The 17228-nt window shown below is 38.6% G+C and overlaps 1 protein-coding gene across 5 annotated transcripts in view; it reads right to left on the reverse strand.

The window, feature by feature from the left end:
- The window catches only part of Carmil1 (capping protein regulator and myosin 1 linker 1), a 288276-nt gene that overhangs the window by 24736 nt on the left and 246312 nt on the right, over positions 1-17228 (reverse strand). For all 5 annotated transcript variants that reach the window (XM_070024433.1, XM_070024432.1, XM_070024431.1 and 2 more), the window contains exons 30-32: positions 9382-9448; positions 8953-9149; positions 84-196 (exon numbers count right to left, since the gene is read on the reverse strand). In XM_070024433.1, the coding sequence (XP_069880534.1) occupies positions 84-196; positions 8953-9149; positions 9382-9448 (377 nt within the window). The remainder of the gene's footprint in view (positions 1-83; positions 197-8952; positions 9150-9381; positions 9449-17228) is intronic.

The raw sequence follows: 17228 nt of genomic DNA on the forward strand, positions 1-17228 counted from the left end.
AAAAGACTTAATATGCTGTGTTTAATTGTAACTGTTAGTGACTTAAATGGGAACTAGATAGTATTGCTAATGAAGTAACTCACCTGGAATCCAGTTTGGTCACTTTCTTGGTGAAAAATTCATCTACACCTTCATCCACTCTCCCCATAAGGCCATTCTGTTCTCCATCTTGAGAGACAATGTTGACAGCACAGACCTGTTGAAAATACAAATACAGTTAACTTACCTTCATCTTAATTCATCAAACATGCATTGCTGAATTGAAAGTGTTGAAAAAGTGCCACAGGAGGGACAAGACTCACTAAAATAGGGAACACATAAGCTGCTGAGATAGAAGCCATGTGGACAACCATAATGTAGACAGGAAGAAACAAGGTTTCTAAAATGCACTATAAACCCGATGTCTGATAGGGAATTCATGACGACTAGTATATCAGAAACCAGGGTTAGTAGGCTGTGAAAAATCTATATGAAATGCTGACGAGTGAGCAGACAACAGATAATAAAGAGCAATGTGAACAATAGAAACAACGTCTCATCTAAACAGTACTTTATATTAACCGGTGCAAGCTTTTCATATGTATTGCTACAGAGAAATAGCAAAATTATTCATTCATTTATATACAGAAAGCAGCTCACTGAATAACTTCTTTGGACTACAAATGATAAAGTAACACAGAGTTTACTTATATTATCATTTTTCTTTTTGGACAAGAAGGGGGAATACCTCAACAGCAGTAGTTAAGAGCCCTAAGTTGGCCAAAGCTCAAAAATTTACATGTGTTTTGCACATTATTATTTCACCCTCCTATCTAGCCTTTGAACTGAAAAGCAAATACAGCTTTATCCTAGTTGCTGGATAGTTCCAGATCAAACAGTGGTGCAGAGAGCAAAGGCTATCCACACCTATCACATCACTAATGAATGAGGACGGTTAGGACCTCAGGACACTGGGTCCTATCATGGAGCTTTCTTCCAGCTACTTCTCAAGTAACTCTCCTTCCTGCTTTAAGGGGAGGCACAGGAGATTAAGCTTCACTTGTATAATATCTCCCCCTCAGCCTTTTTCTTTTTCTCCTGCTTTGAAACAGAGTTCACAGCTGGCACAAAAGGCTCTCTGGGGATGCGGATAACTTCAATGGCTTCAGAGATGGAGGCACAGAGCTGAACAGAGCTGTCTGCTTCTCTGCAGGCCAGGCCACATTTTAGTGCTGGACTGCACCTCACACATCTCCCAGTCCAACCCTGTCATCTTAAAGATAAAAAGACCCAGAGCAGACAGGTTAAGGGAAGTCCAGGATCACTGGGAGATCTTCAGTGAGGCATGTGTTAAAAGGCAGCTGTTAAATAGGAAGCAGGAGGTACCCATTGGCCTGAGACAAGCAGCCAAAAAACTGAAGACTGAAATGAAATGTGGTCTGTAAGAGAGTTCAAGGCCAAATGCACATGCTGTTTTAGCTCATTCACTAGCCAAAGGAAAAGATTGAATTCAAGTCTTTTCTGTCAAGGAGAATAAAAATCAGACTGAAAAGAGCAGCACAGTTGTAGGAAAGAGAGAAGAGAGACTATAAACTAGTGCTGACCAAACAGACTGCACTTGCCTTGGAGAAAAGCTTCTTGCAAGCAAAACCAGTGATGTTTGAGAAATAAAGAAAGCAGACTTCTTTGCATCTCCAGTGTATAAGTAATCGCTCAAACGATATAATTTGGGAGTACTTAGAAGATCAGTTGGTGATTGTGAGGAATAAAGGCAATTCAGACCACCCTCTGTTTTCCCTCTACCAGGATGAGTAAAGGGAATGTGCCTGGGGAAAACCCTGAACGCTGCACCTGGCTTTTGATAAGACAGCTGCCAAAACTCTCACTACATCTTCCTAGGCTGGATGGAGATGGGCAGGAAGGAAGTTAGGACAATTAGGTGCATTAGTAACTCTGTGAATAAATATGACTAGAGAGTGTTAATTAGGAAGCTGAATAATCATGGTAGTATATATGCATGCATTAGACAGTAAGAATCATGGAAAATTGATGACTTGAGGAAACAAGGTGAGAAATAACAAACTCAAAGGAAATAAAGACTAATATAAGACAAAAATTAATGAACTTGAGAAGATGGATAAAACTCAAAATGATGGTTTGAAAGAGACTAATATAAAAGGCAATCCCCTGTCTGAGGAACAAACATTAAAACAGATTAAAAATGAAAAGAATGAGGGGGGCTTTGAAGAGATTAAACTCTTTAAAAAAAACTTCAACCTAAATGAACAATTATACTAAGTGGACAATATACAGAGAAACAAATTATCAAAATGGGTTCAAAAAGAATTAAGTAACCTGGATAGATTTACATACACAGATCATATACTAATGGCACACAGAGAACACTTCGGTTCAGGATGGTGTTCCAGGAGAGGAAGGAACAGACTATATTACATACAAATTGTTCCAGAGATTAGGAAAGGAAAGGTGGCTGTCAACTAATTTTATAAATAAAGTATGACTTTGAAACCCGAACTAGAGGGATAGTCTAGACAAGAAAAAAAGAGAAATTACAGTATTCCCATTTATGCATATAGATATAACAATCGTATAAGAATTTTGACAAATAAAACCTCTCAGTTTGTTAAAAGATTGCAAAAAAAATGAGCAAGTCTGGCATAACATTAGAAAAAATCTATTGATATGGTTACCGCAACATCAGGTTAAAACAGAAAAATGGGGGCTGGGAAGGTAGCTCAGTGATAGAGTGCTTGCCTTGCATGCATGAGGTCCTGGGTTCAATTCCTCAGCACCACATAAGCAGAAAAAGCCACAAGTGGTGGTGTGGCTCAAGTGGCAGAGCGCTCGCCTTTAGCTGAAGAGCTGAGGGACAGCACCCAGGCCCAGAGTTCAGGCCCCACGACCAACCAAAAACAACAACAAAAAACAAACAAACAAACAAACAAAAAAACAGAAAATGATCAATGCCAATCCTGAAAAAGTTAAATTAAGCAACTGTTCATTGAAAAAAATATCAAAACATGATGAAAAAATTGGTAAACTTAAAAACAGTTGCAGAAATGACTATGTGTCTGTCCAGGATCTATTTACCAATTCTTACTTAGTGAAAAAAAACAACTTGATTCTTTTAAAGTACCAATGTGATTAGCTTCAACATTGACCTTTCCAAATTGTCTAACAATAGTGTGTGTGTGCGCACATGTGTGTATGTGTGTGTGTGTATGTGTGTGTATGGTTTCTAGCCAGGGGGATGTAATGAGGACTTCTAGGTAATTCACACTCTCTGTTGCATGTCCCTCCATATGGAATATGCTAATAAAAATAGATTATAAACCAGTGCAATGAAGACCATGTTTATGGGCTTGGCCCACAAAAATTCATGGATATCAATCTTAGTGCTTCATTAGTGCTGAATGGCTGGGACTGCCATGATGAAAGAAGATGATAGAGCCATGAGTGAAGGAAGCCTGAGTCTCTGAATGACTGTTGTAGGGACCAGAAATGCCCTCAGTGGACTATGATGGGAGCAAGAAATGAACTCAGGGATTTAGCTAATAAAAGTTCCTATCACATAATGGCTAGGCTTATCATACTTAATACATTTCTCTTTTGTCTGCTATACTCTTGTATATGTATTCTGAAAAATTCTAGGATCTTCCCAAATACCATTTCCATTCTTACTTCATTCACATTCACCAAAAGCAAAAACTTCTGAAGTCACTCCAACTATAAAAGAATTTTGAATAGGAATTTCTTTCTTTCGTTTTTTTTTAAATTTAGGGTGCCTACAGGGTTTGTGTCTCAATCTGCTATACCAAAATATCTGAAGCTGGATCCTTTATTAGGAAAAGGGCCTTATTCAGCTCTCAGTTCCGAGGGCATGGTGCTGTGGTACTGGCATTGGTTTCTGGTGAAAGCCATACAGGGGTGGGGAGGGAAGAAAGGAGGGAGGGAGAGAGACAGAGAGACAGGGACAGACAGAGACAGACAGAGAGACAGAGAGAGAAGAATTTCTTATATATGACTTGTTACTTAATGAAAGACTCCTCCCAAATTAGCAAGGGTGGCTTAATAGAGGCAATAAATCAGACTTTCTTCTTTTCCTTCTCCATCTTAGAATAGAGGAAGGGAGACATGGAGCCAAGGAAAAAGCCAATATTTACTTTTTGTAAGAGCTAATATTAATAGATGAGCTTTGAAAAATAATATTTGCATTTAATACAGGTTTGTGTGCTTTCGACCCATTTATTTTTCAAGACAATTCAATGATGTAGACAATGCTGGTAATTTAGAAAGGAGTTAGCCCAGGCTCAGAAAGATCAAACCTTGTACATATATATCCTGCCAAGAATGGGAGAACCCCTCACATCTTGCCTACCAAAGAGGGGATGAAACTCTACAGCCAGCCATAATGTAATGTCTTAAGAGTCCTTATATGTGCTTTAATTACATGGACAAGATGGTATACATTCTTTCTTACTATTATTCTTGTTCTTGTTGCTGTTCTTGTTGTTATTGTTTAGGGGAAAGCAGGAAAACAGGAAAAAAATATAAAGTTAAAAGGTTTACATCAATTATTTAAAAGATGCTTGGCAATTTTAAATGATTGTGATTTGCCACATAAGATTAAAAATGAAAATACTTTTGTAATTTATTTATTTATTTTTAATAGTGAGCTAGGGACATACCTGCATGATAGAGCATTGGCCTAGCATGCACAAAGCTCTGGGTTCAAACCTTAGCAATCTACACGCATATCAAAACAGTAAGATCAATGTAAGTGTAAAAGGTTTATTTGGTTTTTTTGCAAAAATTAAAATTTACAATATTATCTCTCCCTCCCCCCCCCCTTTTTTTTTTTGCCAGTCCTGGAGATTGAATTCAGGGCCTGGGCACTGTCCTTGAGCTGTTTTTGCTCAAGGTTAGTGCTCTACCACTTGAGCCATAGTGCCATTTCCAGCTTTTTCTGTTCAATGTAAGATCAATTTAAGTGTAAAAGGTTGATTTGTTTTGTTTGAAAAAAAATAAAGTTACAATGCTATCTGGTTTTTGTTTTTGTTTTTTGCCAGCCCTTGAGCTTGAACTCGGGGCCTGGGCATTGTCCCTGAGCTTCTTTTGCTCAAGGCTAGCACTCTACCACTTGAGCCATAGCACCACTTCTGTATTTTTTTTTTTTTCTGTTTATATGGTACTGAGGAATTGAACACAGGGCTTTCATGCATGTTAGGCAAGCACTCTACCACTAAGCCACATTCTCAGTCTAAATATTACTTTAGCCAGGTAGACATGTTGGAATTTAAAGTGATCCTTGATAACAATGCTGCAATGAACATAGTTGTGCTGGTGGATTTTAGTGAGGCCTGGTTTGTGATCAATTGTCAGATGTCTGCGAGTTGCATTGCTCGGCCATGGGGAAGCTCTGTTTAGTCTTTTGAGGAACCTCCATACTGCTTTCCAGAGTGGCTGAACAAGTTTATATTCCCACCAGCAGTGTAGAAGTGTTCCTTTTTGGCCATATCCCCTCTAGTATTTGCCGTTGTTAATTTTCTTGATCATGGCCATTCTAACTGGGGTGAGGTAGAATCTAAATGTTGTTTTGATTTGCATTCCTTTTATGGCCAGAGATGTCACACCTGTCTTCATGTGTCTATTGGCCATTTTTATTTCTTCTTTGTAGATGTCTCTCTTCAAGTCTTTAGCCCATTTATTAATTGGGTTGTTGTTTCTTTGGGGATTTATTTTTGGTAGGTTTAATTTCTGAGCTCTGATTTGGGGAGAGGAGGGGAAAGCATAGATATAGTGGGACAAAGGGTGAACCAATTCAGCACTAACACCCACTAGACAACTATGACGGAAATGAACTATACAACTTGAGGAGGAAGTTGGGAGGGGAAAAAACTGGAAGAAAATGAGGGAGAGTGTGACACTGTTCAAAAGGAAATGTACTCATTATCTGACTTATGTAACTGTAATCCCTCTGTATATCACCTTTACAATAAAATTTTAAAAATTAAAAAAATGTGATCTTGTCTTTGAAAATTCTCATATCTGGAATACCTCTTTGGGGCAGTAGAGATTAACAGACTTAGAAATGCTAAGAAAGACAGTATAAACTGATTTTAGTTAACAATAGCCAGAAAATCAGTGTCAGTACTAAATGATTGCTGTGACCATACAGTAGGGATAAATGTTTTACTTGACGCTACCATCTATTTCTTCCTGATTCTAACCTGGAAAAGGTAGGTGAAGGTAGCTGTATGGCCACCTCACAAGGCTGTTAGACATGAAAGCACTTGGAAAACTGTAAATTGGAACCATTCAGTGTTGTATCTTTACTATGAAACCAAGAAAAAAAAAACATGTTAATTCAGTCCACCAAGGCTCCTGGGAGAAACCTGATTTATTTAGGCTATGACCACAGTCCATTCTTCTTGGTACTCACTTTTGGGTTATAAAAGGCAGTCTCTAAGAAGGAAGAGCCTGGAATGTGCTGGTTTGATCTTGAACAAAGGTAAAGTTTCTCTAGAATATACTGATGAGGCTCAGAACACAGCACTGAAAACAGCACTGTGGTAACTTAGAAAAACAGTAGGTTCAGAAAGGTCACTCCCACCTGAAACAGGTAACACTCCCTTCACTCTAGAGGTAGCTGCCCTACATCTGAAGAAACTTCCTTACCTTTGAGGACACAGGGACACAGAGATGAATCTATCCCCAGGCCTTACTGCTATGTTCCTACAGTTTATGATCGTAGTGTCTAGGGACCCATACTTCTCCATCAGAATAAAAGCACACAGGTTTCTTCTTCCCTTGTGCATTTACTTCTGAAGCTTTCCATGTCAGATAAAACAAAAATTAATTCAGTTATGCTTTTCTCATGTTAATTTGTCTTTTGCTTTAGGTACTTTGGTCAGGATCCCAGTAATGGGGAGAAAAGTAATCTCTAGTAATCTATCTAGTGTACTCCATCACAAGTCCATTCCCTTTTTGATTCTTTTTCCAAGAGCCACCGGCTTAATCCTAGGGAAACTGAAGTCATAATATCATACAGAAGTCATGCTGCTGATCATGCTCCCACATTCATAGAATCAACTACAGAACATTTATTTGATAACAATTTAAAATGGAGAGTGAGTACAGTGTGGAGGGGTATCTTTCTCCCTTAGCTGAAAGCCCTTCCCCTACTTAAAGAAAAAAAAATTACTCCCCCCTTCCAAGATTACATATAACAGTACACTTCAAAATATCTACAATGAAGTAAATTGGGAAAGAAAATAATGCACTAGAATTCTTTTCTGTTGTTTTTTTTTTTTTTAAGGGGAGGGGAGACTGTGTTAAGCTCTTCAGACTCCAATGAAGGACATCAACCCAATGTAACTGAAACCTAATCTAAAACGAATGAATCATTAACCATGTGGACAAATTGCTATGACTCTCAACTGTTTATATCTCCAGCCAGCCATCAATTAACGCTAAGTATTACTAAATATTTGCTTTATGCTAAACCCATAGTGAGCACTGAGCATATTTATAAGGATGATGAGTTACAGCTCTGCCTACAAAGAATTTACAGACAAGGAGGATGGCATGCAGAAACTAACGTGATGAGAACCATTACAGGATAAACACCTTCCACAGAGAGTTGCTGAGGCTGTGCACTGTGCACATCTGTGAGAACAAGTTTCCCCAGAGCCATGCAAATAGCTCTGTGAGAATAGCGAGACTGGGAGGGAGGGGTTCCTGAGAAAGTCTTGTCTCAGTAGAGATGTGAAGGGTCTGACAGTCATTCCCAGCCCAGGAGAAAGCAATCAGAAAGGGCTACTGAAGCCAGATGGGGCTTAGGACAGCAAAGGAGTAAGGTAAGGGCAGGAGATTCGGGTCCTATCTGGTTTTTTAATATGTCCACTAGAGATGCCCCATGGGAGGCCGAGGATCTAAGAGGGAGGACAGGTTGACAGGGAAAGTTAAGCTCTCAGTTATGGACTTTTTGCACTTGTGATGTTCTGGAACCTTCCAGTTCAGGAGACTTAACCATACCTGAAAATTCAAACTTCAGTAGACAGGTTTGGTCAACAACAGAGCCTGAAACAAAATCTAGATAACTAAAAAAAAAAACAAACAAAAAACAAAACTGAGAAGATGGGTGACAAGGAAGACCAATGGGAAATCACCTCTCAGGGAGGACAGAACTTTCTGCACCAAGCCATCGAGTAATGTGTGGCTGAAAAGAGGCCATGAGAAGGTCATGGTGGAAAGCCAGAAATGATATTAGGAGGGTAGTTTGGGGGAGTCAGCTGGTATAGAAGGAGGATTTGAGGGTGGCAGAATGATAGGATAGTGGGAACAGGGATGGTAGGACAGAATTCTTTTTCAGTGATGGAGGTGAGGCAGTTTGGCTATATGGGATACAGGAGAGGAGACAGACACTCAGGAGATGGATGCCAAAGTAAGTCACGTTCAGGCACCTTAGCACACACAAGTGGATGGAGCAAGCAGCTGTGCACCCTGTGCTCTAGTGCTCCCCCTTCAGCCCTTGCTCATCATAGCACCTGTAGGTTGTCCAATACTGACCATGGCAAGATGCCAAAGTAGGCAGATGGGTGATGTATGTACACAATCCAAAATGAAATGCAGATGACTTATAATTACAATTAAACTCTTTGGTAACTGTTTTGTATCTTTTTACTCTGACATTCAAAATTTCTAGATGTATCCATGTCTTACTTCCCATAGCTCATGTTTTTCTAGGGCTTCCCAAGAAAGCTCTGTTCTGAAGCTGGAACCTTGACAGCATCATTCCTTCCAGATGCACAGAGCACCAAATTGAGATGCTATGCGTACACGCACACAAGGAGCTTCTAGGCTCCTTTGCTATAAATGTCTGTGGTGTACAGGAGGGGCCACTTTTCCACAAGAAGGAAAGTGGGAGGAGACCTTTCCTCACCCACCTACCGTGGCTTGTGTGGGCTGCTGCTTCTTATTTCGCTTTGGCCTTAACTTTGTAAAGTGCTCCAGCTTTTTCCCCTCTTCCGAGGGCAATTCAGAGATATATCCGGAGCTTCGCTTGTCCTGCCTGATGGATGGGAAAGGCGGGTCTTCTATGTGAATTGGCACCTCTTCCAGTGCTTTGTCCAGGTCAAACTCCATTTCTAAAATAAAACAAAGTCTCAAGTCAAAGCATAAGGTAGAGAGATGGTAGCAAATAATGCAGAAAGTTCCTATAGTTTTAAGTGTCTCAGGAATAGAAGACATCCATTCTCAAACCACCTTCTTCTCAATGTTTACACACAGCAAGTACTCCTATGGAACATCTGTGTTCCTCACTGGAGGTGTTTCTTGTCACAAGGAAATGGCTGGCATTGGCATTAGTGAAATACTCACCAAAGGCTCTGGACACTGGCCGCAGCATCCGGCTGTGGATGCTCTTCCTTTTGGATTTGGGGGTCATCTAGCAATCAAATACAGAGAGCACTTAGACAGGTAGGCATAGAAAACTTGCCTTTCACACTTCAAAAACATTCGACACCAATTGGTTTAATTTCTTTAAAGGATGGCTCAGCTTTTGCAGATAGCCAGATTCAAGGAGCTGAACTGATAACATTTCTAAATGCTTACAACTTTCTCATACAGTACAGCTCACATTTTTTTTCTCCCAGACTTAACCAATTAAAGTTTAATCCTGCAGTTGAAAAGAACAAGGATATAGAATTGAACTCCAAGGTGTCTATGAAGATGTTAAGTTTTTTTGAAAAAAAGAACTAAAATCATAGACTAATAATTACCAAAACTGAGAAAAATTATTCACAATTATAAATTGTCACAGCAACATTAATGCAAATATATGGAATTTTTGTGGACAACTTCCATGCTTTAGGTAGCTTAGCAATTTCTGTTTCACAGTTTGCCATCAAAGACTGGATCATTACATGACACACAAAGACAAATTAAGAGATGTCATGACTCAAATATCTCTTATTAGATCACACTTGTCAGAAAGTTGTCTGGGATCTTGTTAATTCAAAAAGAAGAAAGAATGAGTAAGAAAAAGAGAGAGAGAGAGAGAAAGAAACAGAGAAAGAGAGACAGAGAGAGAGAGAAAGAAACCCAAACTCAAAAGATAAAATTATTCTCCCAGCATTAGTGCCAATTCCTTATTGGAGAATATCACCTTCAGAAAGACATTATCTTCTCCTTCTGTAGGATCACACCAATGCCAAAACTGAAAGGAACTTTTTTTCATCTCTTATACAAATAAACTTAAAGGACAAAACCAACTCATGATAAGATAAAGGTGACACACCAGCTGTCAGTAGGAGCTGTATCAAGGATAAAATCAGTGATGACAATTAGCCAGCACCTGCTGGCCACTGCCCGCTATCAATCCATGGTGATAGTTTGTAGTAATGATCACACCAGTTCCATCCTGGAAAATGGTCTGAGTACAAACTAAGAAATAATGTATCTGAAAAAACTTAGCTTATACACTTTTAATTAACAGGTTCTCATTTAAGCCTTCCTTAAAAAAAATCAATGTGGTTCGAAAACATTCCTTGTTTTAAAGAAAAAAAAACTGATTCATTCACACCAACCTTTAAAAGCAAACAACTGCCAGGTGCTAATGGCTCACATCTGTTATCGTAGCTGAATTATGAATTACCTCAGCAGGTAAGCCCATGAGACTCTTTATCTCCAATTTACCACCAAAAAGCTGGAACTGGAGTTGTGGCTCAAGTGGTAAAACACCAGCTTGAACCAAAAAACTAAGGTACAGCACCCACACCCTGAGTTCAAGCCCCAGGACTAATGTCACAAAAAGGAGGAGGAGGAGGAGGAGGAGGAGGAGGAGGAGGAGGAGGAGGAGGAGGAGGGGGGGGGAGGAGGAGGAGGAAGAGGAGGAAGAGGAGGAGGAGGAGGAGGAGGAGGAGGAGGAGGAGGAGGAGGAGGAGGAGGAGGAGGAGGAGGAGGAGGGACAACCTTACAGTTTTGAAAAAAACTAATGTTAGTAATAACACCCATTTGTGATTAACTGTTGTTGAGAGGAAAGGGAGAGAAAAATTATGAGCAGTTGTATTTAAAACCAGAATTGTTTTCCTGAAATGCAAAAAAAAAAAATTCAAGAACAGCTATTTATAAAGCAACAGGTTTTCAAGTTTGGTAAAAGCACCACTGACACAATGCAACTGGAAAGGGATACACTTTGAAGGTATTTCTCAAAACCAGCCTTGTATTTAGCTAGAGAAGTTAGTAACTTCTACTCCTCTTCTACTCCTCTAATAATCTCAGGAGACACAAACCACCAAAATTTATGTTGTGTACTGTGAAAAATTCTTCAGAGTTCTGTACATCTTTCATAGAACCTTGGTAGAGAAAAGAATCAAGGAGTAGCCTGGGGTTCAAGTTTCTGGGAAATTTCATTTAGTCACAAATAAATAGAAGTTTAAAAAGGTATAAGGATGTCCCCATTTTTTTTTTTCTTGTGTGCCTCTTGATTAAATTTTATACAAAGAGTATTTATAGATAAAAATTTTCTGGCTTTAGTTTCCCTTTCACTGAAGCCTTTGAAATAGACACCAAATATATAAAAATATTTGAAAACTGTGACATTTCAAATATATAATAGTTATAACCACAGAGGAAGGAATATATAATTTTTAGTGTATCTATACATATGACCAGATATACATATAAAAAGAAATTCACTTAAAGCCTGATGCCTATCTGTAAATGGAAAATTTAGTTCAATTTTAGAGACATATTAAGAAATGTAAGAATTTAGGTTTTCTGGTCATCAATTCAATTAGATGCACCTAAAGCTTAGTGTATAAAATTTGATTATGAGAAAAGTACATTCTAGCACACTTCATTGCTTTTTTTCCTCTTAATATTTCGTATGCTCTTCACAAGTGCAGAAAACTTCTAATTATATTTTTACAAAACTTTTACTGAATTGATCATATCTGTCATTTCTGAAGTTCTATCATGTTGGGACAGGGCTAATGGCAGTTAGCTAAAATAAAAAAGAATTTGTAAACCAGAGTCTATTGCTCTTAGTTTTGTTCTTTCAAGGGCTAAGCATATCAAAAAGAAAAAAAAAGTGGCCCATTTCTCTATTTTCTCTCTTTTCTTTGAAATTTTTTTTTCTCAGGAAGTACAGACCTGCTCAACCTTACAGGCTGATTCCTATAGACTCATGTAGATATCTAAAGTAAGAGGAAACGGAAGCATGAACTATGATTATCCACTCAGGTATTTGTTTATTTTCTATTTTTGTTGGTGCCAATCCTGCAGCTTGAACTCAAGGCCTACGTACTATTCTTGAGCTCTTTTGTTAAAGGTTCTAACACTTGAGCCACAGCTCTACTTCCAGGTAGGGTGTGTGTGTGTGTGTGTGTGTGTGTGTGTGTGTGTGTGTGTGTGTGTGTGTGTGTGTGTGTGTGTGTGTGTGTGTGTGTGTGTGTGTGTGTGTGTGTGTGTGTGTGTGTGTGTGTGTGTGTGTGTGTGTGTGTGTGTGTGTGTGTGTGTGTGTGTGTGTGTGTGTGTGTGTGTGTGTGTGTGTGTGTGTGTGTTGCGTGTGCGTGCGTGCATGCATATATGTGTTTAATTGAAAATAAGAGTCTCACAGATTTTCCTGACCTGGCTGGGTTCAAATTGTGATCTTTAGATCTCAGCCTCCTCAGCAGGTTACGATTACGGATGGGAGCCATTAGTGCCCAGCAACCCAGGGAATTATTTAGGAGTAAGTATCCATGTTTTTTTCAGAAATGTGGTTAGTCTGTACCCTACCTTTCTCTTCTCTGTAACTGTTAGATTGATAAATTACATCGTGGGGAAAAAAAATCAAATCTTTATAACAGCTCTCTTCTCTCTTTGGACAAATGAAAGGGTTCATTTTTCTTTGTTTCTTAGTCCGCACTGACTTTCCTTAGACGCTTGTCAATGCCTCAGTATTCCTGGGGCCAGGAAATCACAAACTGTACACCAGCTGGAGGGGGTCAGCAAGAGAAAAAGAAGAGGTGAATATTCCAAGTGGACCTCTCATCAATCAATTTGTGGTTAACATTATCCCATGTTACTTTAAGCCTAGAAAAAAAATGAGCTTCCTTTCAAAAAGGCATTTTATGAAAAAGAAGTAGCAATTTTCAATATCCACATCTTGAAGAAAGATGAGGAAAAATGAGCTATACCCTCATTTTATAATGTAACTTCAGTGGGAAGCATGAATTTCTTTCTTGGCATCACAAATCATTAATAAACTCTGTTGTGGGCTATAATAGGAACAAAATGCCATGGCTGCCTGGTCTAAGAATCCAAAAAGCAACATCAAGATTTATATTACCCTGAAATTTTATTCATTTGATCCAATTATTATAATGTATTTGAAACTATTCTGCATGTAGTTCAATAAAGACACATCTACCTTAACCACTAGTCAAAAAATTAAAGTTAGAACTTAATAAATAATACGCTATTTTCCTCATCAAACACATCTTTATCATGTAATTTCCATATATATATATATATATATATATATATATATATATATATATATATATTAGTTTAATTACATGAGTCCAAACTTGCTTATATCATCATGGAAAAAAGAAAAGGACAAGCTAGTGTCCTTGCTTTTTGGAGGACTTTTTGTTGTTTCTTCCATTTTGCACATGAAAATAACAAATAATACACTCACTTGAAGAATCACAATCTCTTTCTCCCTCCCTGAGGTTTAAGAAACTGCCAAATAATACCAGTTGAGAGGTAGGCTAGGTAAATCCTCGAATGTAAGAAACAATTCATGATGCCAATTTTCTACAATTCTGGGTCTAATGGCAAGAACTGAAACAAGCCAAGGCACTCATGACTCACACCTGTAATCCTAGCTACTCAGGAGGCTGAGATATGAGGATCATGGTTCAAGGCCAGCCTGGGCAAAAAAAAGTCCATGAGACTCTTATCTCCAATTAACCAACAAAAACAGAGAAGTAGAGCTGTGGTTCAAGTGGTAGAACACTAGTCTTGAGTGGAAAAATCTAAGGTCTTGAGTTCAAGCTAAAAGAAAAAGGGGGGGGGAAGAAAAGAAAAAGGGAAAGAATCTAAGAGAAAAATTCTGGAAGTTTAAGTGATTACATCTTCTCTCTTCATGACATGTGAGGCAGGAGCTCTTTCATTCTCTTGAATTTTGCTGCCCTCCTTCACCCTGCTTGCTTTCAGACACATGGCTAGGAATATTTTAAATCCATCATCTGTTTTACTGGCTGAACCATCTTGTAAAATCCAATCTTGTCTCTAAATTGTTGCCTATTTCATTCAGGATCTGCAGATGGATGACAACACCACAGTCTCCTGGGAGACCAGCCAGGCAGCACAGAAGCAAACAGAGCACAAGAATGTCAAGTAGTATGGACAGAAACTGCAGAGCCGCCAAAAATACTTACACTTGTACAGCAGAGAGTCTCCATGCAGCAAAAGGAAAGGGGAAAAATATGAATGGAAGAGAGATAAAGCAACAGCATTACAAGAAAGGGGAGGGAGAGAGAGAGACCATTCACAAACAAAGAAATAGAAGCAAGGTACATAAAAAGCCTACACAGCAAAGGAATAAAGAAGGAAGCCAAAATATTAATACTGTAAGGCATCCAGCTAGCTTTTTAAAAGCATATGCACAGTTATAGCTTAAAAGCTTGCAAAAACTCTTACATACATATATCTGCTCTTTTGCTACACATATTCCAAAATGGCATTTTATGAAGCCCACCAAGCATTCATTCCACATAGGGGGATGATGACATTATCAGCTCCAAAGGCACACAGTGGACAAAACATTAGATGGTTGTCAAAAAACTCCATGCAAGTCTTGGTTCTTGGGCGACAGGGCTAATCTCCTCAACCATGTGGGAGGAGTGTAACTATACACATGTGTAGAGGTTCCTCCTGCGAGTCACTTATACCATTCTATGCTTGCTACCCACTGACTTTTAGGGTAAGGGTATAGTCAGTGTGAATTCTTTTTGCCACCTGTTATCAAAGCTTTTATAAAAGGATCTGACACAAGGGTCTAATACAATTGCCTACTAAAAGTGCAAATACATGTTCAGGACAATTATTTTCTGGTGGGGATTTAAGTCCCCTAAAACCTTACATTAAATCTCTGAATAATGTTTTACCTTGTATAATCATCATGAATAGTTGTTACGGCATCTTATTATTGTGGAAATTTATAAAACAATTTATATTAAGTACTAAGTAATACTAATTTATATTAAGTAATTCTAGTAGTATATTGTCAGTCATTGTGAAAGTACCATGAGGTATTGGGGAAAATCTTTTCCAAATTTCTTGAAACCATGCTTGAGGAAGGCTACCTATTGCATTTACCTGAGTTGAGTTTTTGGAAGTTGTTTATTTTTGTAGTTCAGTTGTTCTCAAGATAAAATGAGGTGAAAATACAGGGCTTCACTTGTGCATATAAATGTCTTGGACCTCTTACAGAGAGAAAGTAGTACCTAAGCAGAAAGCATTACCCACAACTATCAGCACTACCAACCATCATCAATATTATTTGCTTCTCAGACAGGTTTCCATTGACAATGTCTAGGAAAAGTCTCATCTCCTCAATTCTAATTTCATGCTTTATTAGGCAATTTTCTTCAAGTATGATTCATTTTATGAATCATTCAGCCTTGCTGAATGAAAGGAGAAAAAGTAAAAATGCTTTTTTTCCCCCAAATCCTGAACTAAGATAAATATTCCTGCCTATGTTAATATACATGTCCTTAGAAACTTCCATAGTGCCGTAATTATGGATTTCATGTCCATGACTTATAGCTAGCTGATGGTTAAGCCACATAGATAAATTTAGACTTTTCTTTCCTTTCTAGAAGGCTAATTCAATAAGACAAGTGTGCTCTGTACCAATTATGCACCTAATGATTATTGTAAGTGAGGGTGAGAAGTCTTTCGATTGGCTCAATGCCTCAAATGACAGGCAAGCAAAAAAATATTTTTATGAAGGGGGAAACCGTGTAACAGACAACTCAGCGTTCCTGCAGAATAAAGAGCATTCCTCCTTACCTGTACATTTTTTTTTGGGGGGGGGAGGGGAACTCTTATTAACATCTCTTCACAAGGACAAGATGTAGTGGGTAAAGAGAGGCCAACCTCTATCCAGAGTATCACTTACAATCAAGGCATCTAAGAATTGGGCTCAAAACTTAGATCTTGCCATTTACAAGGTTGTGGGATTTAGGACAATGTTTTTGAAAACTCAGGCCTAAGTTTTCTAGTTTGGAAAGCAAATTACTGTGAGGTGTGAGTACAATGATATCACAGTACATGGCTCAGATTGGGAACCAATGACCAGCATTCCCATAATCAGTTGGAATTCTGTGTGTGGTTATTAGTGTGATCATTTTTTCACTCTTCCAATCTCAAAGAGAAAGAGGAGGAAAATAAGGAAGAAGTAGATAGTAGCAAAAAATGGAAAACAATCTAAAAGCTTATTAAAAGGAGAGTAAAACCAAAGAGAGAACCACAAATAACAGAACAGCCTTTAAAAGCGAGCGAGGTGGGTGGGAAGCCTGAACATATAGCAACATGAGCAACTCTCAAAAGAGAATGTAGAGTGGGAAAAAAAGCAAGATTTAGAATAATGCACGGGGTATGGAACCACTAATGCATATTATGAAACATACAAGGTCTGGAGGGTTCAAGTAATAGAGTCCAGCCATGAGCAAAAAAAAAAAAGGGGGGGGGTAAATGAAACATAGCAAGCAATACTAGTCACTGTTCAGGAATACATGCATGTTTGAACTTATAACGCTAACAGAAAGTGTCCAAGAGAACTTGTGGTGTCTCTAGGGAAAGAAGAGTGAGTTGATCAGTAATGGCCAAATTTGGCTATTAAGTTTTCATAACAGTTTTGTATCTAAGATTCAGCTATTACTGAGCACCTAGAATTTTCTGGGCCCTTTTGGAGAATGGGGCTGGGGATGGCCATCAATAAGACTAGAGTTTATGGGGCTGGGGGTTTAGCTCAGTGGAAGAGTGCCTGCCTGGTGAGCGCAAGGCGCTAAGTTCAGTCCTCAGCTCTGGGAAAAAAAAAAAAGACTAGAGTTTATGTTCTTGTGTACTCTATCAGGAAAAAAAAAAGATTCTGACACCTTCACAGCTCTTCAGGATACTAGAAAGATAGCTGATTGAAATGGAGAGATGCTTTTTTTGGTGTGATT

Source organism: Dipodomys merriami, unplaced genomic scaffold (genome assembly GCF_024711535.1).
Source record: "Dipodomys merriami isolate MVZ:Mamm:240054 unplaced genomic scaffold, mDipMer1.0.p SCAF_16, whole genome shotgun sequence".
Lineage (NCBI taxonomy): Eukaryota > Metazoa > Chordata > Mammalia > Rodentia > Heteromyidae > Dipodomys > Dipodomys merriami.